The sequence below is a fragment of the Erinaceus europaeus genome, chromosome 8 (genome assembly GCF_950295315.1).
Source record: "Erinaceus europaeus chromosome 8, mEriEur2.1, whole genome shotgun sequence".
Lineage (NCBI taxonomy): Eukaryota > Metazoa > Chordata > Mammalia > Eulipotyphla > Erinaceidae > Erinaceus > Erinaceus europaeus.
In genome coordinates this window covers 63,545,705-63,570,565 of record NC_080169.1, presented here as the reverse complement: position 1 = coordinate 63,570,565, position 24,861 = coordinate 63,545,705, and the positions used below count along the sequence as shown (strand labels likewise).

Here is a 24,861-nt window from a genome sequence, read left to right as displayed (position 1 = left end):
AGTGGAAGGATGAAAAAAAGAGACATTGTTTTTTGTTAAACTTAATGGCATGTTTACATTTATAAAAACAATTTAGATGGAATGAATTTTAACTCAAGTAACTTAATGAACTAGTGAAAAATATTTACAAGATCACATAAGATGTAAAATTTTCATTTTTGATTGAGAAATTAAATTTCTCACTTTAAATTGCCTTAAAAATTACCTCATGTTCAGTAAAGTGCTATTTCATTTCTTACATTTCATAGCTTCTCTGTGATGACTTATAAGTAATTATAAATATAAAAGGTTTATCTGACATGAGAGAGATAGCTCTCTCTTTATAGCCCGGAGATTGAGTCTCTGCTTTTACAGCCTCATTCTCATTCTCTTTCTTCTGACAGGACTTTCCCATACGGGGTCAGACAATAACTGGTTCCACATCTTTTGTCATATAGATTACCATCCAGCACTTCATTTACTTAGGCTATTCCTTTGGGGGGGCGAAGGGTAGGCAGTGAGAAAATAAGAACATTAATAATAAACTTACAGACTACACTGTGTTACCAAGGTCAGACATGACCTCTTCCCTAGTTATAACTATAAAGTTCACCTCTCGTCCTGTATTCAATTGCTATCCATAGATGAATATTTAGTAATGTTGTATTCCTAGGCATTATTTCCATCATGAAAAAAAATTCAAGGGAAAGAAAAAATGTGATAGAGAAATCCAAAGAAAGATTTACATGTTGTATTCTGAGAGGACAATTCTAGCGGTCTCAATAGAAAATTTTCAAGTTTTTGGGGGGGAGATATAAAAAAATCTGAAACAATCACTTCCGGTTTTTGCAGGATTTTATATATATTCAAATAATAGATGTGTCTTGGTCATCTGATATTTTAATAATAATATTTTAAATGTTTTTGGTGACAATGGATAGAGTTATCTAGTGTGCTCTCATCTCAGAGTCCTAGGAACAGTTCAATATTTATTAATCAGTACTACTTTGCAGCTCTGAGAGACAATAAATAAATGGTGCAACCAAAATTATAGCCTAGGATTCCTCATTCCTACTCATAAATTCCAACCACAAAACCTCATTTTTTAAGGTATTGCTAGAGGAAACCAGTCTTATTCCAAAGACTAAACTCTAGGGATTTTCTAAACCAAAAGGGATGTTTTTTCCCCTCCTTTTCTGAGCTGTGGCTTTGCCATCTGTTCTATTTCCCTTGTTGCACAAAACTGGCTAAAGTTCTGGCAAAGAAATAGGGTGACTTACAATGATATTGTATTTTAGAGACTGTAATATTTGAACGGCCTCAATATTAGGTATTTGCATAGAAATTTGCTTTTCTATAAAATGAACATGAAGTAATTTCATCATCTTGTATTTTAACCAATGATGATAAATGACTTTTTTTTTTTACTCAGTTTATTGTTTAGAGGTTAGGGTCATAAAGAATACTACTGTTCTACTAATTTTATATAATGTAAATAATTTTTAAAAAGGTTTCTTCATAAGCCTGATTTGGATAGTGAGGGGAAAAAAAAAACTAGAGCAAATAAGATGATAAAGTATTACATAACTTTTCCTATACCAAAACCCACATCCTTATTTCAGAAAAGAAGGCAGGATGTGTATGGTACTAGAAAAGAAATGAAATCTTTTCTTGCTAAGATCACATGGTACCAGGTAGGAAGTATATTCACAAGTGAGTGCTTTTTTGAGAAGAAGATATCAAAGGAAGCTGGAAATGAAGAACTGGAAGATTATTCCAGAAAAAAAAAAAGGAAGAAAAGAAAAGAAAGTGTAGTAGTTGGTAGCAGCAATGTCAAGAAATTTAGAGCCTGCCCTTCTGATTCTGAAAGTCAGTGGTCTAGAGCTCCTGAAATTTTATGTCACCATCTGCTTAATTTTTTTAAAATAACATTTTCTATTACTGTAAGAATGAAGTATAATATTTAGTTGGTAGTAAAAAAAATATACTGTAAAGGGGGCTGGTTCTTGGTATAGCGGATTGAGCACACCATTACTATGAGCTAAGGCCCAGGTTCATGACAGTGCTCCTCATCTGCAAGCAGAGTGTGGTGGGGGCAGGGCACTTCATTAGTGGTGAAGCAGGTCAGCAGGTGTCTTTCTCTCTCCTCTCTATCTCCCTATCTCCTTTCAATTTCTCTCTGTTCTAGGGCTGGTACCAAGCTTCATAGGTAATCCTAGTGGAAGCAAAACGAAATAAAGAAAGGAAGGAAGGAAAAAAGGAAGGAAGAAAGAAAGAAAAGAAAACTACTGTGAAGTGAGGCAATGAATAAATTAAGAATTAAAACGGAAATGACTGAAACATTTGTTTAACATATATTTAAGAGCATCATGGAAGAATAAACTAAGTGAAATGTCATTCTCATCATAAAAGTTCAATCTACACTAGGGATAATCTTTAATACACCAATATAATAATACTATATATTTAAATTCTACATTCTTATTAAAATATTATATATATATTTACATATATACAGGGTCCTTTGAACCAAGAGCATCTGCAAAATCAAGATTAGGTTGTTTTTTTATTTTCATTTTTAATCCAGACGGTTAAAGACTTTATACATTTATATTGGAGACTATCTCTAAATTTGTAACTAATTTTATCAAATTGTTTCATTATATCGATGAGGAAATCTTAGCAAGTACAACTGTAACAAAATGGCCATAACAGTTTTTTAGAAGCAATGTTTTCAATAAAGAACATAGTATATGTGTTCAAGGGAATGTTTTTTAAATGTTAACTTTTATATTTAATCTATATGAGAGTCACATTGTTGGGCTTGCATCTTTGAAGACATTTCCAAAACATAGATCATGACATGTTTGGATAATATTTTTCTTTTATCTATTTAATATTTTCTAGTCTAATAGTGTCTTTGATTACATGGAGTCAACTTTTGTGCATGGTGCTATGTAGTGGACCAGTTTCGTTTGCGCATTTCAATCCAATTTTGTCAACACCATGTGTTGAAGAGATTGGTCTTTTTCCATTTAATGTTTTGAGTTCCCTTATCAAAAATTAGTTGTCAATAAGTGTGGGGTCCAGTTTCCAGACTTTTAAGTCTCTTCCACTGGTCTCTATGTTTATTTTGGTTCCAGTACCACGTTGTTTTGATTATGGTTGTCCTGTAGTATGATTTGAGGCGAGGAAGTGTGATGTCACCAGTCATGTTCTTTTTTCTCAAGATTGCTTTGGTTCTAGATAAACTTTTGTAGCGTTTGTTCTATTCCTTTAAAGGAACATGGTGTTACCTTGATAGGGATGACATTAAATTTGCATATGACTCTAGGTAGGATGTTTATTATACATGTGAGAGATCCTGACTCTAGGGAGAAAAAAAAATAAATTATGCATACTACTCTAATCTAGTAATAATTCTATAGCATTAGACCTGACAGTTGAATAATGAAAAGAAAACTCTATCCTGGCCCATCTCAATATGTATTATTATATAAATATAAAACACAGAGTAATATGATAGTTACTTTAAAATAAAATTGTAAATAAAAAATATGAATAAATCACCATTATCACTTCTCCATCATATAGACACTTGGATGACTAATCCTTTGCTACTGCTTATAACATCCTTAGCTTTTCCTTTTTTTTTGTATTAAATCAGATTTTTTTGTTTTAATCAGATAACAAATATTTTCACAAGCTTATTAGCCTGTCTTTCTGCCAATACACGTTTACAAATATCTTTTCAGCTCTTCACAAAGATGGAATGCTTTAGACAATTTAACATGAAGGCTCCAGAATGTGTTGGTAGAGAATGTAAATATTTGATGAAAATAAATAGTAACCTGAAGCAAACTACTTGGGGGAGGTTACAACAACGTGGATAGCTTTTTCCCCTATTCTCTTTGATTTTCTGAATATTTATGCATTTTGTTTCTGGCTAAGGATAACAATAGAAGAGCCAAAATTCTATAAGAAAAATTACTCCTGTGGTTTTTTTCTCTCTGGCTTCTGTAACAGTAATATATTCATGGATACCAGATACATTAAGATAATGTATTTTCATTAGATTTCTAACCCAGTTGCAGATTCAGGTGGTTCAGATAAAATGTGTTCTTATACAAAGATCTGAGATGCTCATTATCTTAACCATATTGAAATCTAGTACCCTAGAGTGTTATTTATCACGAGAACTAGAGTCAGATGCCTAAGGAGAGAAAAATCTAGTTTTCAATTTGATGGAGGTGGGCTTCAAAGCCCTTTCTCAGACTCTAAGGCAGATGTGACACAGCCACATTCAACTTTTTCCATATTTGTTTACAGTGAAAATTTATGTTCTGAGTCACTGCATTTTTATAAGTTATCTTGAGTCATATTATCTAAGTGTTGATTCGTTTGTTAACTATAAATGAATTGAAGCAGTACAAAGTTTTCTCCCATTTTTTCCTGAATGACCATTTATTGCCTCTGCCTTAAGCCCTCTATTTTAAAGTTGTTGACACAGTTATCAGTCTACTTGCCCATTATCTGAAATCTGATATTCTACTTATCTTTTCAACCAGTGACACCCACATCCAAGATAAGTCTAACCTACTTCCTCCTTGAGATTTATTTTAAAATTTTCAAACATTTAACCAGAATTTAGAAAGTTAAGGAAACATCTCAAGGAGTCAGGGCTAATAAATACCAATGCTGAGTTTATAATCTCACCCAACCACATTCATTCTACCCTAAAGTTCTTGTACATATTCTCTAAGCTATTGCATTACCTTTTGCTTATTTTTCTTTCTTTCTTTCTTTCTTTCTATTCTCCCGCCACCTTTTTTGGTGAACAAGCCTTTTGGCCTAATTCCAGAATGGATCCCTACAATCCATGGAGTAGATTTTAATAATGTTTGATGCCTCTTCTCACTATCATGAACACATGAGTATTGCCTACTTTTTTCTTAAAGGTATTCAGAAAGCTGTAGTACTTTGTTAAATGATTTTTATTTTATTTTATTTTATTTTTATTTATTTATTTTTTGCCTCCAGGCTATCACTGAGGCTCTGTGCCTGCACTACGAATCCACTGATCCTGGAGGCTATTTTCCCCCTTTTGTTGCTCTTGTTTATCGTTGTTGTTACTACTACTGCCATTGTTGTTATTGCCATCGTTGTTGTTGGGTAGGACAGAGAGAAATCGAGAGAGGGTAAGACAGAGGGGGAGTGAAAGATAGACACCAACAGACCTGCTTCACCATTTGTGAAGCGACCTCCCTTGCAGGTGGGGAGCTGGGGGCTCAAATCGGGACACTTCCGCAAATCCTTGAACTTCATGCCATGTGCATTTAAGCCGCTGCACTACCGCCCGGCCCCCGTTAACTGATATTTTTATTGGTTGTAATTTTTATTTTATTTTACACATGGTACTTTGTAATTATTTGTTTATTTTAATGAGAGACAGAAAAGAAAAAGACATGTTATGAAAGTCTGGGGCATAACCAGTGTGATATTTATCTTCCTGCCCCACAAGCAATATTTTGAATGAACCAGGTATATATATTTTTAATACTCTACTATGTCAGAGTGTTAAATGTCTACTTCAAAATTTCCCTTCACCTAATTCCGGTTCATAGGATTCAGTGAAATATCACTACTCAGTTCAGTCTAATGGACTCAACTAATAACAGGTCTCATCTCTACTACATCTCTAGCTATTCCTCATCCCAACCTCTGAACACTTTAAAGTTTCGTATGAGCAAGCAATTTTATTTATATTATGTTTTGATGCACAGTAGATGTAATTGTTATATAGACTATACAAAGTAAATAGTGAAAAGTAATGGTGTAAACTATTAGTAGAAGAACATAAGAATGGTTTTTCTTTCTTAATAATAAAGAATTTGAATACAATTTAGTAAGATATGAAGGTCTATTGATGATTTTTGGATAGGCCAAGTGATTTCTAGAAATGTGTCTCCAAAGGTCTGGGGAGACATCATACTAGTTATGTAAGGGGATTTCATGCCTGAGGTTCTAGACAACCAGGCTCAATCCATGGCACCACCGTAAACTAGAACTAAGCAGTGCTCTGGTAAACAATAAATAAATACGGAAAATGCTTCCAGTTTTATTATAGTGCCTATAGACCAAGAAGTAAGTTCAGCATTGCAGAGTGTAGGTGAGAATAAATTAGGAAATGTGAAATTAAATAACTTTTGAGTGAATAATAGCTATAGAATATAATTTTTTAAATTATTTAAAAAATTTAGAGAATTTATATTTTTACTTTAAAAATGGAAAAAAGTAAGCACTTATGAGTTATCATTGAGAAAGAGATACTACCTAAATTTTCAGGAAACTGGAGGTCAAATGCAATTCAAAATAAAAAAAACTGAAATCATAACTGAAAAGAAACTTGAAGCAACAACTGGCATTCAAATAGAAGGCAGTTGCTTTAGCTAGTGAGTGAGAAAATAAGGCTAATGAATTAGTTAATGTTTGATCATCACAGGATTTGCTAGAACTTTTCAGGAAAGTTTTTTAAAAATATATTTGATTTATTTTATTTTGAGAGAGATACAGACAGAGAGAGATACAGAGAGAAACACCAGAGCACTGCTCAGCTCTGGTTTATGTTGGTGTAGGGGATTAAACCTGGGACTTTTGAGCCTCAGGCATGAGAGTCTGTTTGCATAACAATTATGATATCTCCCTCACTCAAATGTCTCAGGAAAGTTTTAAATATCATATACAAGGTCTGACTGGAAAATTGCATCACCTTAAATATAAATATTGCCTAATAATTAATGTTTATCAAGTCACAGTGGCAGATAATTATGTACTTGGAAGTAATGTGGAGTATAATAGAAATATAAAATGTATAAGTTACTTCCTACTCCTTAATTTTATTTTCAGTATGCTGAATAAGAAATATGTATGTATTATAATGCACTATGACAATAGAAAGAGGAAAAATGCCAGACAAATGAAATTTATTTATGTTAGCAATGTTTTTTATGGCAACTTTAGAAATATACATGATTAAATATACTGCTAAAACATTTTCAAGACTCTCTTATCTCTAATAAGCTTACTTATACATTTATGTAATATAAATTCTGCAATAGTACAAATGATTGTGGTACAGGAGGTGGCGCAGTGGCTAAGATACTAAACTATTAAGCATGAGGTCCTGAGTTCAGTCCCTGGCAGCATATGTACCAGAATGATATCTGGTTCTTTCTCTCTCTCATATCTTTCTTAATAAATAGATAAAAATCTTAAAAAAAAAACGCTTTTCAAGAACTTTTTATTTAAATATGTACTTATTCATTTATTTTTTAGATAGAACAGAGAGAAATTAAGAAGGGCAGGGAAGATAGAGCACAGGAGAGAAAGAGAGACACCTGCAGCTCTGCTTAACCACTCATGAAGCAGGTGGGGGACAAAGTCTCAAACTCCAGTCCTTGTAGTATTTATGTAATGTGTGCGATTAACTGGGTGTGCCATGATCTAGCCTCTAGAATTTAGTTTAATTAATTAATTAATTAATTAATTTTTGTTGCCCTTGTTTTATCGTTGTAGTTACTGATGTTGTTGTATAGGACAGAGAGAAATGGAGAGAGGAGGGGAAGACAGAGAGGGAGAGAAAGAGAGACACCTGCAGACCTACTTCACCGCTTGCTAAGCGATTCCCCTGAGGTGGCTCGAACTGGTATCCTTCAGCTCCTTGTGCTTTGCAACACGTGTGAGTAATCCACTGCACTACCGCCCGGCTCACACAATTTAGTATTTTTGTATGACAGTGAGTAAATTATCAAGGAATAGAAGTGCCAAGTTGGGAAAACAATAATCGCACCATTTGCCTTTTTACTTGCAGTTTGACTATTTGGTTTGCAGTAGATGGATAAAGACATGTTGAGGTGAAAATGAGAGAAGAAGGTTTCATTGAAATATCTCTATTCACATCCTTCCAAGTATTTTACCTCTTTCCTCAAGCAAAGTTGAATCTCGTTTGTGTGACTTTTATTCAGTTACCTTGATTTTGTCAGAGAGTGACTCATGATCAGAGTTCTGAATAATTTACAGCCCCTTTTCACTCTATGCTTTCATTCCTCTCTAGACAAATTGTCAGGATGTAAGCCAAAGGGCTATTATTATAGGCTTAACCTAAATGTTTTCTGATTTACTTTAAAGAAAATCATTTGCAAAACTTGCTCCTTTAACAAATATCAAATTACTTGAAATTCACCTCCGACTAATCATGGCCCATCAGTGTATCTGCACCACTCCTGAGAACTGCAACACCAATTCAAGGACAAATGGTTCTAATTTGCTACTCAGGCATAGATCATCTGATCAGTGTGCAACCTTGCAGTGATTCATCTTGTTATTAAAATGGACTTCAATGTACCAGCACAATGTTTTTCTTTTATCATCTCTTTTTCCCTCCCTCCCTTTCTTCCTTCCTTCCCTCCTTCCTTCCTCCCTTCCTTCTTTCCTTCCTTCCTTCCTTCCTTCCTTCCTTCCTTCCTTCCTTCCTTCCTTCCTTCCATTCTTTCTTCTTTTTCCTTCCTTCTTTCCTCCAACCTTCTATACTTGCCCATGTCTCTCTCAGAATATGTTTTCTTTGGAACCTGGATTACTAAACAGCCCAAATCTGTCAACTGGTTAGGAAAAATCATATATAAACATGATTATTTAGCGACTCTTATTTATAAGACTAGAATATGTTTTTCCAGTATATCTAGTTGGATTCAAATTTTTAAGTTAAATTGCTAAATGTCTCATATGTAAAATTTAAAGATATTTTTAAAATAACCATGAAAATCAAACACAACTTTGAAATGCTTTCTCCTTGGAGACAATACCAATGTTGTTAGTTCATATGAACCCTGATTGAAAATTGGGCCAGTTAGAGGTATGCGAACTGATGGAGCTGGGAATTATGTGAAATTGGCCTTTTAGCATTATTGAGATTTTAGAGCTTCCAGGGACCTAGCAGATAATATAGTCAGTCTCTCTAATTTTTAGGATAATTGAATTTAAATCAAGAGAGGTTAGGGGAATTGCATAAAATAAAACAGATAATTGATGGCAGAGCACAGATTTAAATCGGGGTCATCTATCTCACAAGTCAAATATTTTGCTTCTGTAACATATTTTATGTTAGTTCAAAATAATCTTAAAGAGAAAAAAAAACACTATTATGTTATTACTAGTATGAAAGTCTGTACAAGCAACACTCCACATGACATTTCACTTTTTTGAAATTTTTGTATACAGATGAGAGAGGGAAAAAAAGAGAAGAAAACCATTTAAGCATATGCATTGCTTGAACCCAAGGCTGGACACTGCAAGTACAGCATTCAACTACTGAGTTACCTTCTCTAATACATAAATAACTTCTGAAATAAATAGTTGGCTGTTCAATATTTCATTGCTATTTAGCTCTGTGGCAAATTATTTTTGGCTCAATTATTTATTATCTTTGGAAATCTGTATGTTTTTTCTTTATCTGTTTTCAGAGTCTGTATAAATACACTAGTAAAGCTTCTTTTTTTTTTTTTTAGGAAAAATTTGGTTTAAAAAGAAGCATGAACTGTTTTCAAAAAATAAAGATTAAAGCATTTTTATTAAAAAATCCTTACCTTTTTAATAAAGGTTTTCACCCCTACAAAAACATGTTGAATAAGAGAAATGTAAAGCAAGAAGATTTAGACAGAGACTATGGTTTGGTATTCTCCAGAGGTTAGATCAATTTTCTCAAAGGATTACCTTTGGAAATCTTTTAAAATGATTTACCTACTTTTCTGGTTGGTTGTGAGAACTGAAATGCTACTATGTCTTGTTTTACTTTTCAGCCTGGGTGGGCTTAATTCTGTGAAACAGGTAAATAAATTTTTGTACCTTATTTTCCTTTAAAATTTTGCTCTTGGCATGATGAAAAATAAAAACTAAAACACCTGTGTGCCAAATACAAACGTATATGCCTTGCAGAACTATTGCAGAATATACCATGTATCAGAACTTTATGTGACCTTCCAGACAAGAGGATTCATGTAAAAGATAAATCAAGTAAGGATTATGAAACAGAAAATGAATTCCATTTCTTTGGTTTTACTTCATAAATTCAAATAACTGATTTCTTTGCAGGAATTTAATTAGTTATTTATTAACTTTGGGACACAATCTTCCTTTTTTCCCATTCTTACACAGGAGAGCCATTTGGTGATTTGCTTTGGTTTCTTATTTGGTAAATCTCAACTATTCATTAAGATTTTGTTATATCTGAGGAGAATAAAAATAATTACAAGTACTAAGCATAAAATTACAATATTACAGAAAAAGTATATATAAGTCATTAAAGTTTAAGACATTAAAGTTTATAGTTTTTTTTGTGTGTGTGTGATTCTATCAACAGAGCCATTTGTAGAAAATGGGACTTTAAAGTAGATTACTTGCATTAATCCCAGTGATTGCTTGATTTACCAAGTGAATGGAATGGGATTTATTATGTTATTGGAGTTCTTTCTCTGCTTCTACTATTTATTCACTTAAAAATGAAATAATTGATCAAATTGTAGAATTATTAAATTTAAGGTTCCTTGTGCATCATGTAATGGAAAAGAATCTAAGATGCGGGTGAGGCACCTATGATTAGGAGATGAGAAATTGTATCCTTTTGTCAACTGTGTAAAACATAACCCCCCAAATGATTTGAAATAAAGAGAAACATATCATAAGTAATACCATCTATTTTTCTGTTTTCATTTTGATTTTATATTTTTAAAAAATATTTTTATACATTTGGTATACAAACAGAAATTTAGAGAAAGTAGGGAGAGAAGGAGAGAGAAGAAGAGAGGGGGGAGGGAGCAAGGGAGAGAGAGAGACCTACAGCCCTGCTTCACCAATCATGAAGGTCCCCCCGATGAAAGTGGGTGGGGGCTGGGGGCATGAACCCAGATCCCTGTGCACTGTAATATGTCCATTCAAGCAGGTTAGCCACCACGTGGCACCTTTCTCTCTATTTTTAAGTTATCTCCTCTGAATTGTACTGGTTTCAACAATACAAATAACCTCTCATATAAAGTATTACTCTATTTTTAAGTATTTTATATATTAATTTATGGTATGAAGCTATTAACAAAGAAGTCATATAGCAGTTTTTAAATCTGATCAGAATTCCTCCTATGAAGATAGAATTTCAACTTCTGGATAGTCACTTTAATTGAATCATAAACAGAAACATAAATGTGAATAATTAGAGAATCAGGTTATTGACCTAATAGAGAAAAGTTTTGATTATTGGTATAAACTTAACAAATGGAGGCCTGGCTGGGGTGATAGAAAACACACATTACTATATATGTAAGAACCCAGGTATCAGACTCTGCCCCCCACCTGTAGGAAGGAAGCTACACTAGTGTAAGTTAGTGCTGCAGGTGTCTCTATTTCTCTCTCCCTCCCCCCCCACAGTTTCCTTATATCTCTATTTAAAAAAATAGGGGAAAAAATGACCACCAGGTGCTGTGGATTCATTATACAGACACTGAGCCCCAGAGATAACCCTGGTAGCAAGAAAAATATAAAAATTAACATCATGTGTCAAATGTCCAAGCAATATTGATACTTAAGAGAAAAATAAACAAACATGAACATAAAGTTACACATGCCATTGACTGTTCTATATTTTACTACCATGACCCTTTCCTTTAACTTTAAACAGGAAAAGATAAAGTAATGGTCTGGTGGAGTAGGCACAAACTTGTTAACACTCCTCAGTGATGATATTCCAAAGAAATCCAGTTAGAAATGTCTTCAGAAATTCAGGAAGATATGTTGCCAAAATTTCAAATGTTAAAGCTATTGTACCATGTTTTTTATAATTCAATATTGGCTCTGGTTAGAGATAGTAATATACCTTATCGCATTCTACTCAAAAACTAAATTTTCTTAATAGTCAATATATTTTTCATCAATTTATAAACTTTTTAAAGATAGGTATTGTGTCCTGTTCATAGATGACATCCAAATGTCTTAACATCTTGCTTAGTTCAGCTTTGTGAAAGTAATCAATAAAATAATTCAATCAAAAAATTCTAGTTGCTTCATAAAAATATCCTATAGCTTATTCTGCAGGGCCAGTAAGTTAATAACATAAAGAGAGAAAGTCAAATATAATTTAGAAATTATAAAAACAAGGTCAGATTTATGAGGATAATTTTATATGCACCTGTTGTAGATTTATAGATTTTAGAATGTGTTTTGGTTTGGTGACCAATACTTCCCAAATACTTGCTTCTTACTAATTTATTAACCTAATTATGTATAATTAGTTACTATTATAGAGTGAAATAATTGTATACATCACTATCTGCAAATAATGTTAAATTAGATGGATTAATAACATTAGTGAATTTGTTCATTTCACAATAGTCAATTATTTTGATCAATATTGCTTCGGAGAAACTAAACAGTAAAGTTAGATTAGATTGGTAATAACATCTCACAGCATTTTAAATATAATTTTCCTTCACCAATGCTCTTCTTTGGTCTGTATAATTCATACTGATTATAAATATGACCATGTTATAAAGTCCAGTGCTGAAAGATATTTTCCCACACTTCACCAAGTTCAACATAGAACAGGTAGGTCAGATTACACCATTATCTTTGAGCATCTGGAAAACTTACACTGTCTGGTCCCTAGACACCAAAAATAAACTCTTTAGGGAATTTTCTGTTTTTCCAGCTTGGATTTTTTTATTTCACCTTAAGAAATAAATAATAATCATGAACTGAAATGTAAATGCAGTCGTATTCCAACAGTAAATTTTATTATTCAAATGGCAACTTTATAGAGTCATTGACTTCATGTCACATTTGAAAATACTTTAAAACTTTCTAACAATAATTAATTTAGAACACTGCTCTGAACAAAGATAGTATGCCTGTAAATTCTGTGCTTTGACAAATTGAGTTATCTACCTATTTGGAAGTATTTAACATTATTTGTTAAGTTCCTTGCAACATAAGCATTTTTATACATTACATAGGAGTGAAAATAGCACTGTTATTTTAGACAAAGGGGGACTGAAATGACCAAACTCAGAAATCAAAATTCCTCTGAAATAATTTCTTTCCACAGGAACTCACGACAAGGCTAACAGCACACCAGAAATATTAGTGTATTAATACCATTTCTCCAACCTAGAAACTTCCAAAATATTTCCTACGCAGGACTATACTATTTCCTATAACACTAACAGATGCCACTCACAGAAGAGTTTCTGTAAGAAATTTATAAAGATGCAAGTGGTGGCTTAGCAGTAGAGGATGTGTGTGGCCTGTTTGATCCTTGGCATGGCATAAAGGCAAGAATGCCCAAAACAAACAGAATACCATTTTTGTTGGGGGCATGCTCTGTTGTCTCTCTAATTAAAAAAGAAAGTTTAATTATTTTTGGCTAGCAAAATTTTCCTGAGATAGTGAGTCTGCTTTGTCAAACATAGGACTCAGATTCTAGTAAATTCCCACTACAATGGGGAAAATTTCAGTCCTGTGGTAGTTTTCTCTTTTTCTTTCTTTTCTTAACTTTATTTTATTTATTGGATAAAAAACAGCCAGAAATCAAGAGGAAAGGGGGTGAGAGAGAGGGAGAGAGACAGAGAGACACTTGCAACCCTGCTTCATCACTCTCAAAGCTTTCCCTCTGCAGGTGGGGACCAGTGGCTCGAACCTGGGTCCTTGCACATTGTGATAAACCAGGTGCGTCACCACCACCCAGCCCCAGTTTACCTTTTTTCTTAGTTTCTCTCTACCTAAATAAGTTATCCTATAGCAGTAATGTTGATATACTAACTCTAAATAAATACTCTTAAGAACTATCGGCATAAACAAAATTAAAAAACGAAACTAGTTATTTCAAGGAATTCTTGAGAGAATTAAATGAGAATGTTCAGTGTGGCTTTCTTACAATTACTTGAATATTGTAACTTTGCTGCAGGTATGCTGAGAAAAAATGTATGCCAGGGGGTTCTCATTGAGTAGTTACCCATTCAACTCACTATTATGCAATTACTGCCAAAATCTGTTGTGGGCAGTACAGGATGCTGAGAGGGTAACTAACTATGAGTAAACTTTCTCTAGTACATTATGCACATCTGTAGGTTAACTTTTGATACAATTCACTGTCAAATGCCTATTATATTTCAGTGACTTTGCATTTGGCTCTGCTCACCTCATCCCTTTCTCTTACAATGGAGAGTCCTATTTAACAGATAACCCTTTCTTTTGTTTGTTTTTGTTTTTGATTTCTACATTTCAGGAGCATTTGATTATAATTTAGCTGACCCTTTCCCTAAATCTTCGCCTGTCTTATTCTGTGGGCCAAATTATTGTTCATTTAACAATATTTGTTAACTTGATTGTATTAGGGTTGAAAAATTAAAGATTTGCTACAAAAGACAGAGAAGGGAGAGAGAGAGAATCACAGGACCAGTTTTTTTCAATCAGGTGGGAGTGGGGCTAGAACTTGAGTCAAGCACATGACAGAAAAAGCACACTCTTAAAGTGGGCTATTTCACTAGCCCCAACATAAAGGGGTTTACATGGAAAAGTACATTTAAATTTTGGTTTTTTTTCTCTTTTTAATTTTTTTTAAATTTTGACATCACCACAATTTTACTTGTCTGAATCCACCTTTTCATATAGCTAGAGACAAGCAGAGTCTCTAAGAATGGAAGATACTGCGTTCAGTGTGTTGGAGACTAGGACATAACTTGGTTTGTATGCAATACAAAACAAGTGCACTATTGGACAGGGATAGATAGTATAATGGTTATGCAAAGAGATTCTCCTGCCTGAGGCTCCAAAGTCCCAGGTTCAATCCCCAGCACCATCATGAGCCAGAGCTGAACAGTGCTCTGTTAAAAAAAAAAAAAAAAAGCTATACTGCTACTTCAAGTCCCATCTTCTTCATACAGAGTTTTAGATTCTCCACAGTTTTTCAGAGATCATATACATACCATTTTATTTAGACAAAGCCATTTTTAACCATTGCCTTTTACTTTTTAAGCATAAAAATGCCCATTACTAGGTTACATTTAATTTGTTCCAGGTGAACAATAAGGGGATGATCCACTGTACCATTTGCAAATTTGCCTTCAAAGCTTTATAGACCATTCTTTTCAATTTAACAAGTTACTACCTTCTATTGATTCTCCTTTCCCTTTAGTCAGTAAACAATCTGCAATGCAGGAAAGGTTCAGAAATTCCTAGCAATTACTTCCTTCTCTTCCCACAATTAAGAAATGGAGAGAGTAGGGTAGAGAAAAGTACACAGTTCTGCTTAGACTGTCACTTTACATCAGACTGAGAGGGAACACATATTCCCTGCCTGAAAAGGACTGCCGGGAACAATTAAGCATCAGGTTAAGAGTGAACCTGGTCAGCATTTCAGATTCTTGCAAGTCAGGTCTTCACTGTGATTTCTTGTATAACATACATAACACACACACACACACACACACACACACACACACACACTCTCACACACCTATTTGGTGAGAAAAACAGTAAGCAACTTTCATTTTCCTCAGCCTCAATTATTTTATGATAAATTGAATTTTTGGGAACATATTTTTCAATTATCTAAAAGTTAATGAATATTTGGAAAAGAAGAAGTCTTAAAAGTGATAATAAACAGGAGGGTCAAAAGATATAAACTCCCAATTATAAAATAAATAAAACATGGGAATATATATGTACCATGCTGATAATAATTAACAATACTGTGTTACATATTTGATAATTGTTAAAAGGGTAGATATTACAATGTTCATTGTAAGAGGAAATTGGTAACTATGAATAGGGGCAGATATTAACTGAACTTACTTTGATAATCATTGTGGAATATATACAAACACTGAACCATTATGTTGTATTCTTGACATTAGTGTCATAATAATGCCACTTTTTTATTTTGCTGATTAAAAGTATTGACAAAAACAAAGGTCCTTTAGTTTGGAAACCTATTGTAAAGCTACAGTAATTAACATCATGTGGTATGGAAAAAGAATAGAAAACAGTTCAGTAGAACGAATAGACAACTCAAAAGTAACCACTCTAAAATATAGTAAACATATCTTTGACAAAGGCGGGTCAGGGGAAAGACAGTAAAATGAAGGAAAGAATGCCTTTGTGCTGGAACTTGATAATACCCATATGCAAAAAAATAAAGATAAAAATAAAAATGAGAATCTAGACACAGATATTAAATTCTTCAAAAAATTTCTTCAGATAGTCTATAGATCTTAAATGGAATATGCAAGCAATAAAACTCCCAGAAAACAACAGAAGCAAATACAGATAACTTTAGGTATGGTAACTACTTTTTACAACAAAAGACCCTTTTGAGATAAAGACTCTCAATAAGCTTGAAATAGAAGGCACATTAGTCAACATAATAAAAACATATGTGATAAGCTTAAATTAATGTCATATTTATTGGCAAACAAATGAAATCATTTACCCTGAAATCTGAAACTACACAAGAATATTCAATCTCAACCACTGTTTTCAACATAGTCTTGGAAGTCTTTTCCAAAATAAGCAAGCAAGAAAAATATATGAAGGAATACAATAAGAAAGAAAGAAGTGATATATTCCTAGAATACATGGAAATATACTTAGAAAACTCCAAATTCAGTACACTGGTGTAAAACCAAATCAATGTCAATAAAACTGGTATTTCTACAAACGATGACTCAGAGGAAAGATAAACATAGAAGAGCAAGCAGTTACCACATGGGATGGTCTTCTGGGGAAAGCTTGACATGTAGTGACTTTATTTTCTCTCTCTCTCTCTCTTTTAATATTTTATTTATTTATTAATGAGAAACATAGAAGAGAGAAAGAGCCAGATATCACTCTGGTACATGTACTACCAGGGATTTAACTCAGGACCTCATGCTTGAGAGTCCAGTGCTTTATCCACTGCACCACCTCTGGGACCACTGTATGTCTTTCACTCTCAATGAAAAAAAAAAAAAAATGGTTGCCAAGAGTGATGTAGGCATCAAGCTCTGGCAATAATCCTGGTGGCAAAATTAATATAATACCTTGGAGTAATTCTAGCAAAAGAGATGAGAGTCCTCCAAAATGAAAATTATAGGACATTGCTAAAGAAATAGAAACACAAAGAAATGGAAGAATGTTTCCTGTTCATCAGAGCTATAATTATTTCAAAAAAGTCATTCTACTTAAAGCAATTTATGTATTCAGTGTAATCTCTACCAAAATCCCAGTAGTACCCTGCAACAGAATTGAACAAAATATTCTAAAATTACTGTAGCACCAAAAAAAAAAAAAGCACATAGTCAAAGATATTCTGAGAGAAAAGAAAATAGAGGTAAATTGAACCCCAATTTCCAACTATACTACAAAGCAACAATGATCAAAGCAATATGATACTGGAACACAAACAAGTATTCAAACAAATGTAAAAAATAGGAACCCCAGAAATAAATCTACCTGTATACAGAAATCTAACATATGGCAAAAGTGCCAAAACCACTAACTCAATGGGCAAAAGGAAGCCTCTTCAAAAAAAATAAATAAATAAAGAGGCCTCTTCAATAAATTACATTGGGAAGACAGGATAGCTACATGTATAGAAATTTAGGTCACTTTTTAATACACCAAAATTACCTAAAAAAGTCTTGGATATTAACCCTGAAGCAGTAAAATGCATAGAACAAAGCACAAGTGAAACAAATAGTTCAGGACATCATAGATTTATTTGGAGACTCAATAGGACTCAGCACCATAGTCAAAGGAAACTAGATAAATACTAAACAAAATGGACTATATCAAATAAAAAAGTTTCTAGATAGAAAAATAAACTTTCACAAGGATAAAAAGTCAACCTAGCAATGGGAGATGCTTGCACAGCACACATCTAAAAAGGGCTGATAATGAAAACTTATAAAGAAACTTTATAAAGTTCAGCAATTAAAGTGAAAAGCAACGCAGTAAAAAGCTAGGTAGAAGATTTGAATTGACAGTTCTTCTAAGAAGTTAGACAACCCACAGATATATGAAAAAATGCTCTACATCATTTATCATTTGAGAAATGTGAATAAAACCACAATGAGATTCTACCTCATATCTGTGAGAATGGCTTAAATCAACAACACAGGAAACGAGTATAACGGAGGATACGCAGAACAAGATATTTTATTTTGCTGCTGTAAACGCATAATTGGATAATTCATATAGAGAACAGTATGAAGAATTCATAAGCTAAAATGGAAAGCAATACTATTCTTAGGCTTCTATCCAAAGGATATGAAAACCTTACTTCAAAAGTTCTATGATTATGGCTGCACTGCTCACAATAGCCAAAATATAGAAGCAACCCAATAGTCCAAAAATAGGTTACAGAATAAAGAAGTTACAGGATATATATAATGATATTCAGTGGGCTATTACTCTATAACCATAAAGGATTAGATTGTATATTTTGGGACAATATGAAGGGAATAGGAATTGATTATACTAAGTGAAGTAAGTAAACAGCTGAAAGACAACTACCCGATACATTTTTTTCCACTCATATGTGGAATATAGATAACTAAAGGAAGAAAACTTGCAAAAAATGATAACCAAACTACTCATTAGACTTTGTGAAAAATATGGTATTTAAGAAGATGGGAGTCACAAGACTTTGATGGAGGAATTGATGCATGTACACCATTTATGGGTGTGAAACTATATTCCCAAAACAAATAATTTCTAAACTACTGAGCCTTTCTAGGACCTTGTCACCACTATAAAGTAGTGATGACAGGCTTCTCCACTTTCCAAAGGGAGGCTGGGTCATCCTACCCTTCCACTTGTGGACTACTAGCCCCAAAATGAGGCAGCTTAGAATGTAGACTGACAGAGGGACCTGGAGGTTACAGAGGTTCCTGTACTAAATATGAATACACATGATCCTTGGGTCAGATTGATGTGGTAAATAGTTAATTGCATTTTATATTTTCTTCAATTTTGGGTGCTACTCTCTGCCCAAATCCAGCTTTCTAGTTCTATTCTCAACTCCGAATACATCTTCACAGACAATATTTTTTAATCAGCCTCCTTGTTAACTATCAAGATCAGGTAAAAATCACTAAATTTAAGGGCCCCAATGAACATGCCTAAATTTGCTTCTTAGCACCTTAAAAATCTCTATACCCCCTTGCTCTGTTCTTACTTTCTCATTCCTAATTATTAGACATTTTACTCTGCCTCATAACTTATTACCTTTCAGATACCAAGTTGCAGATGCTACTATGTTTCCATCCTGATCTCCATGGTTGGATGACCTCACCAATGTGTTAAAGAAACTCATCTCTCCAGAGCTCTACCCCACTAAGAAAGATAGATTCAAGCTGGGGGTTGACCAGCCTGATTGGATTGACCTGCCAAGGGCCATGTCCAACAGAGAAGTCAGACCTCCTGCCTTCTCCACCCACAAAATAATTTTTGTCCATACTCTCAGAGGGGGAGAAATGTTAGGATAAAATGACCAGAGGGCTCTGAAACTGAATTCCATCAGGGCCTAGAGAGAGAAGAAGAAAAAAGAAAGAAATTCAGAAGTAGTAATAGTTGTGACTTAAAATGGAAAAGAATGTAGGACACAGAAAAAATGGGGAAATATAGATAGATAGATGATAGATAGATAGATAGTAATAGCTCATATCTGTGACATCGGAAGAACAGCTACAGCTTCCAGTGGTGGGAATGGTGACATAGAACTCTGGTGCTGGGAACGGTGTGGAACTGTAACCCCATCATTTTGTAAATAAAAATAAATAAATAAACTCAAGATTAATTTAGACCCCACTAAAATCCTAGGTATGTTTCCTCCCCAACTTGAGGCCTGACCCCATAGACCAATTTGGATACAATAAATTGCACTCAATGCTCTATTAGCTGGGAAAAAAAAAATCAAGTTCATCAGATGAAGGGACTACAAATGTTTACAAATGTTAGAGAAGGGCAAGAGACTAGGTCACTTAATGGTGGCCTCTTTGGTAATCACCAGGCCTTGGGCCCAAGTTAGGTAATCCTAGGATTCTCCATAGATATGATGGGCCTAACCTTCTACTGACAGTTTAATAACAATATGTGAAAGAAGCAACAAATAACTGAATTGAAATTAGGCAAACCAGGCAAAGGTGCAGGGGTATATGAATAGTTCACCTAGGGGAGTGCACACATTTCCATATGCAAGAACTAGAGTTTCAATCCCTGACATTGTTGCTCTCTTTTTCTCTTTCTCACTCACTGTTTTTTTTTAAATGAAATAATAAAATAAATAAAAACTTTTTGCAGTTAGTCAAATGTAACAGAAGTCTCAGAATAGTGATGTTGGCTAGGTGCACACTCTATGTAGCTACATTTTGTTTTTACTCTTGTAATTTGACAAATATTCTCCTATTTATGTAAGATTTTCTCAAATGTTAACCTCAGAATTATTTTACCTTCAAATGTATTTATATTTTACTAAATATTTTCACTTTATCTACTTCTATCAGGTGAATTACATTGTTTTTTGATCTTATATATGAACACCCTGAAAATGAAAAACTGCTTGTAAAAGACCTCTATGCCTCTACAGTGCCTTTCAGAGTTAATATTATACTATGTTCATATTGTAAATTACGTACAGTTTCAGTGTATGTATAGCCCCTTGTTCCATATAATCTATTTTTCATTGAAATACCTAGACAAACACTAAGGCTACCATGTAACTTTTTTGAAAGTCCATTCATAGAGCTCTTCCATTATTTGACTTAATAAATTTAATAAATTTTCACAATACAAAATGTTAGGAATTTGTTCTTTCAAACATGTCCCTGAATTTAACTTTTTCATCCTACATCAGAAAATGTGATTTTTGTAACTTTTTTAACATTTTTATTTATTTATTACCTTTTGTTGGCCTTGTTTTATTGTTGTAGTTATTATTGTTGTTATTGATGTCATTGTTGTTGGATAGGACAGAGAGAAATGGAGAGAGGAGGGAAAGACAGAGGGGGGAGAGAAAGATAGACACCTGCAGACCCGCTTTACAGCTTGTGAAGCGACCCCACTGCAGGTGGGGAGCCAGGGACTCAAACCGGGGTCCTTGTGCTTTGCACCATGTGTGCTTAACCCGCTGTGCTATCGCCTGGCCCCCAGAAAATGTGATTTTAAGATGAATTTCTCAATTTGCTTTATTAGTCTTGCAATATATTTGTGTTATATACGTTCTAGTAGACTTTAAATCTTTGACTATGTAAGAAGTTGTATGTTACATTTAAATATGCCAGTGGTTTCCCTTTAATCTTTCAAAAACATTGTTTAAATTAGCATTTTTTTCTCCAAGTGCCAAGAGTAAAGTTTTATTTTTCTGATAATTCAGTTATGATATAATAATATTTTTTTCCTCTCTATTTCTCGATTACTGTCAGAAATGGGGTTGGGGTGAGGGACAGTGGGGATGATATTGCCACATTCATAGTAATAGGTAGTAGTATCATAGGAAAGATTGCTCATGTGACTGCTTGATGAAAAGAAAGGGTAGCCTGGGGACACTGTTGAGCAGGAAACATTGTTAGTTCTAAGGAGTCACAAAGTAGCTGGGTGGATATTAGTTAATATTTCAAATTAGTATGTTGACAACCGATTCATGAGTTATATACTAACTCTGTCCAAGAAATTAAAAACAAGCACATAAACACATAAAACTACTTCATTAATAGAAGCCTGGGTTCTTCTAATTCAAACTATATTCTCATCCTGTTTCAGTTTGAAAAAAGTTATGAAATATTTAATAGTCTTTGATGTTAGACAATATAACTTTTTTTCCCCCTGAAAGAATGAAAACCACAATCACTAGATTAAAAATCTCCATCCGTTTTCACTAACTATGCAGCTTTGAGTATTTCACTTAACCTGCCTGACTCATTTTCTTCAGTTGAAAAAACAATAGGGATAATTTTGTGGATAACAATGAAGTATTTTCAAAAACATACTGAGTCAATACATATGACTATGCTTGGTAATACAGTAAGAACTCACTCCTTACTGTATTCTAGTGATTTGCTAATGGTGTTGAGACTTTTTGTTTTCATTATTAAAACAATTTTGAAAGGTAGAGAAGTTGCCATTCAATAACTACCCAAAAGTCATACTGAATTCAAATTTGTTATATTTTTTAATGTTTCTGTTTTTATTAACTAAACTGCAGGTTTGAATTGGCTTCCCACTACTTCATTAGCATCAAAACACAGTTCTTTTCCTACTTTTTTTTTTTCTTCAGTGTTTGAGGTCACAAAGTTTCAATCCAGTCCACAGTCATTAAGAAAATAGTTTCAGACACTACTGGTTACTTGAGGCTGAAGATGATATATGAGTGGCTGCATTAATCAGTGGTGTCTGGGGTGTCAGATGTACTTTTCACTTTGTTCACAGCACTGTCGCCATAGTGGTAGGTTAAGAAACGGCCTGCCTGTATACTTTGAGCCACTACATTGGCGCCATGGCAGGCCATCAACAGCAAGTTTCGAGGCTGTACACGGTAGGCGAAGCGCATGAAAGCCATGGAATAGAAGATAAGCGCTGTCGTCATTCGGCCACTGATAATGTCTGGAGAAGCCTTCATGTCCCTAAAGGCAGCCAACGGAAGACCCCAGTTGGCCATAGGGCCCCAGAAGTGCGTACTGGTTATGTAGTCACGGAACTCCTTGGTCTTCATGTAGTCGCTCGCTCTCTTCAACAAAGCCGCCATCAGTGCCACAATCTCCAAGGAATAGGGGACAGCCCACTCTGATTCAGCTTCACCCCAAGGCCTGGCACCTGTCCTCTTAGTGACTGCTGTGAAATGCATCAGAACGTAAAACCAACGGAGTGCCCTCGAGCCTTCTTGCAAACTTCCTGAAGTGTGTATACAATGTGAGTCCTTTTCTGGCTGCCACCATCTTAAAGCTCCCAAGGTCCTGCATGCTACTCAGGAAAGTGAGAGTCCCCACTGCAAGCTTCACAACTAGAGAGAAAGAAATGTTGCTGGTTCTGTCCAGTCTCTGCATAATGGCAACTAGTGGTTGAAACAAAATTCTTTAGCCAGCTGCAAGTAACTATTTTTCCCCCATGACATTTAAAATTATTTGGACCATCTCTTGACCCAAGCTTGCATAATCGAAAATCACATGTATTGAAACTCCAGTTCCTGCCTACATTTCGTTCATTATGCTTTTGTGAGGTAAATGCACAGCTTTCAGCTCCACATTAAATTCAAGTTTTTCAACCTCTATTGTATCTTGAAAGCCGATTCACAATTATTTTATTTATATCTAATTTTCTTTCTTTCTTTCTTTCTTTAGTTAACCAGAGCACTGCTCAGCTCTGGCTTATGGTGGTGTGGGGGATTGAACCAGGGACTTCGGAGCCTCAGGCATGACAGTTTGTTTGCATAACCATTATGCTATCTACCCCCACTATATCTAATTTTCTAGTGGACTCCTTATAAAGCTTCATATGAGCTTTCTTTCAGACAACATTTTGCTTAGACTTATTGTATATTAATGATTTATTGGTATTAGACTTTTAAGTAGTTTTATGACATATATATATATATATATGTATATTTTCCTTTTCTTTTTTGCTTTACCTGCATGATTCCTCCAGTAGACTCCGTCTCTCTCCATTTTTTTAAATGCTAAGATAGAGAGTGAGAGACAAAGAAGAGACACACAAAGAAAGAGAGACACCACAGCATCTGCTGTGTATGTTGCTCCTGCATTCGGCCTTGGCACCTGGGTTCTGACATACTGGCTCACAGAGGTAAGTCACCTTAAGACCCCTCATTTTCATAAATTTCTTCAAATGTCTTATTATTGCCATTGATTCTCCCTCCATCTGTTAATGTAACAAATATAATTATTATAGTAATTTATTTTCTGTCATCTCTTTAGCATTTTAAAACATTTTTTTCTTGCAGCCTTTTCTGCTTATTAGAAATTTTATTTTATCTTTTTTAAAGATTTCATTTATTTAGAAATATAAGAGGAGAGAAAGAATGAATCAGATATAATTCTGGTACATATGCTGCTAGATGTTGAACTCCAGACCTCATCCTTTACAGTCCAGTGCTTTATCTACTGTGTGCCATCTCCTGGACCACTCGTTAGAAATTTTAAACCAGACAGAAAAAAACATCATACAAAAAAAGAGACTTCTCACAGAATGGTATATGAAAAATTGCTCCAAGTCAGAGAAATACAAATAAAGCAATGAGATACTACCTCACTCCTGTGAGAATGCCATGCATCAGAAAAGACAGCAACAATAAATGCTGAAGAGGTGGGGACAAAGAAACCCTTCTGTAGTACTGGTGGAAATGTCAAATAATCCATCCCCTGTGGAAAGCAGTCTGGAGAACCTTCATAAGTCTAGAAATGGACCTCCCATATGACCTAGTAATTCCTCTCCTAAGGATATATCCTAAGGAGTCAATCACAACCATCCAAAAAGATATATGTACTCATATGTTAATAGCAACACAGTTCATAATAGACAAAACCTGGAAGCAACCTGGGTGTCCAACAACAGATGAGTGGCTGGGAAAGTAGCTGTATATATACACAGTGGAATACTACTTAGCTATTAAAAATAACGAATCTACCCTGTTTGAACCATCTTGGGTGGAGCTGGAAGGAACTGTGTTAAGTGAGATAAGCCAAAAAGATGAGTATGGGATAACCCTCTTTAAAAAAAATTTTTTTTTTATTTAAGAAAGGATTAATTAACAAAACCATAAGGTAGGAGGGGTACAACTCCACACAATTCCCACCA

At 34.2% G+C, this 24,861-nt stretch overlaps 2 protein-coding genes across 6 annotated transcripts in view; both read right to left on the bottom strand.

Moving 5' to 3' along the window:
- SEMA3A (semaphorin 3A) overlaps positions 1-24,861 on the bottom strand; it is a 535,675-nt gene that overhangs the window by 289,763 nt on the left and 221,051 nt on the right. The window lies entirely within an intron of this gene.
- Positions 22,211-22,897, bottom strand: LOC103118268 (mitochondrial pyruvate carrier-like protein). The gene has a single exon (XM_007528468.2). The coding sequence runs from the start codon at positions 22,895-22,897 to the stop codon at positions 22,433-22,435; it is 465 nt and encodes a 154-aa protein (XP_007528530.1). The 3' UTR covers positions 22,211-22,432.

What these genes read in the sequence shown, in the direction of transcription:
- LOC103118268 (XM_007528468.2), bottom strand. Translation starts at nt 22,897, where the DNA reads ATGCATTTCACAGCAGTCACTAAGAGGACAGGTGCCAGGCCTTGGGGT.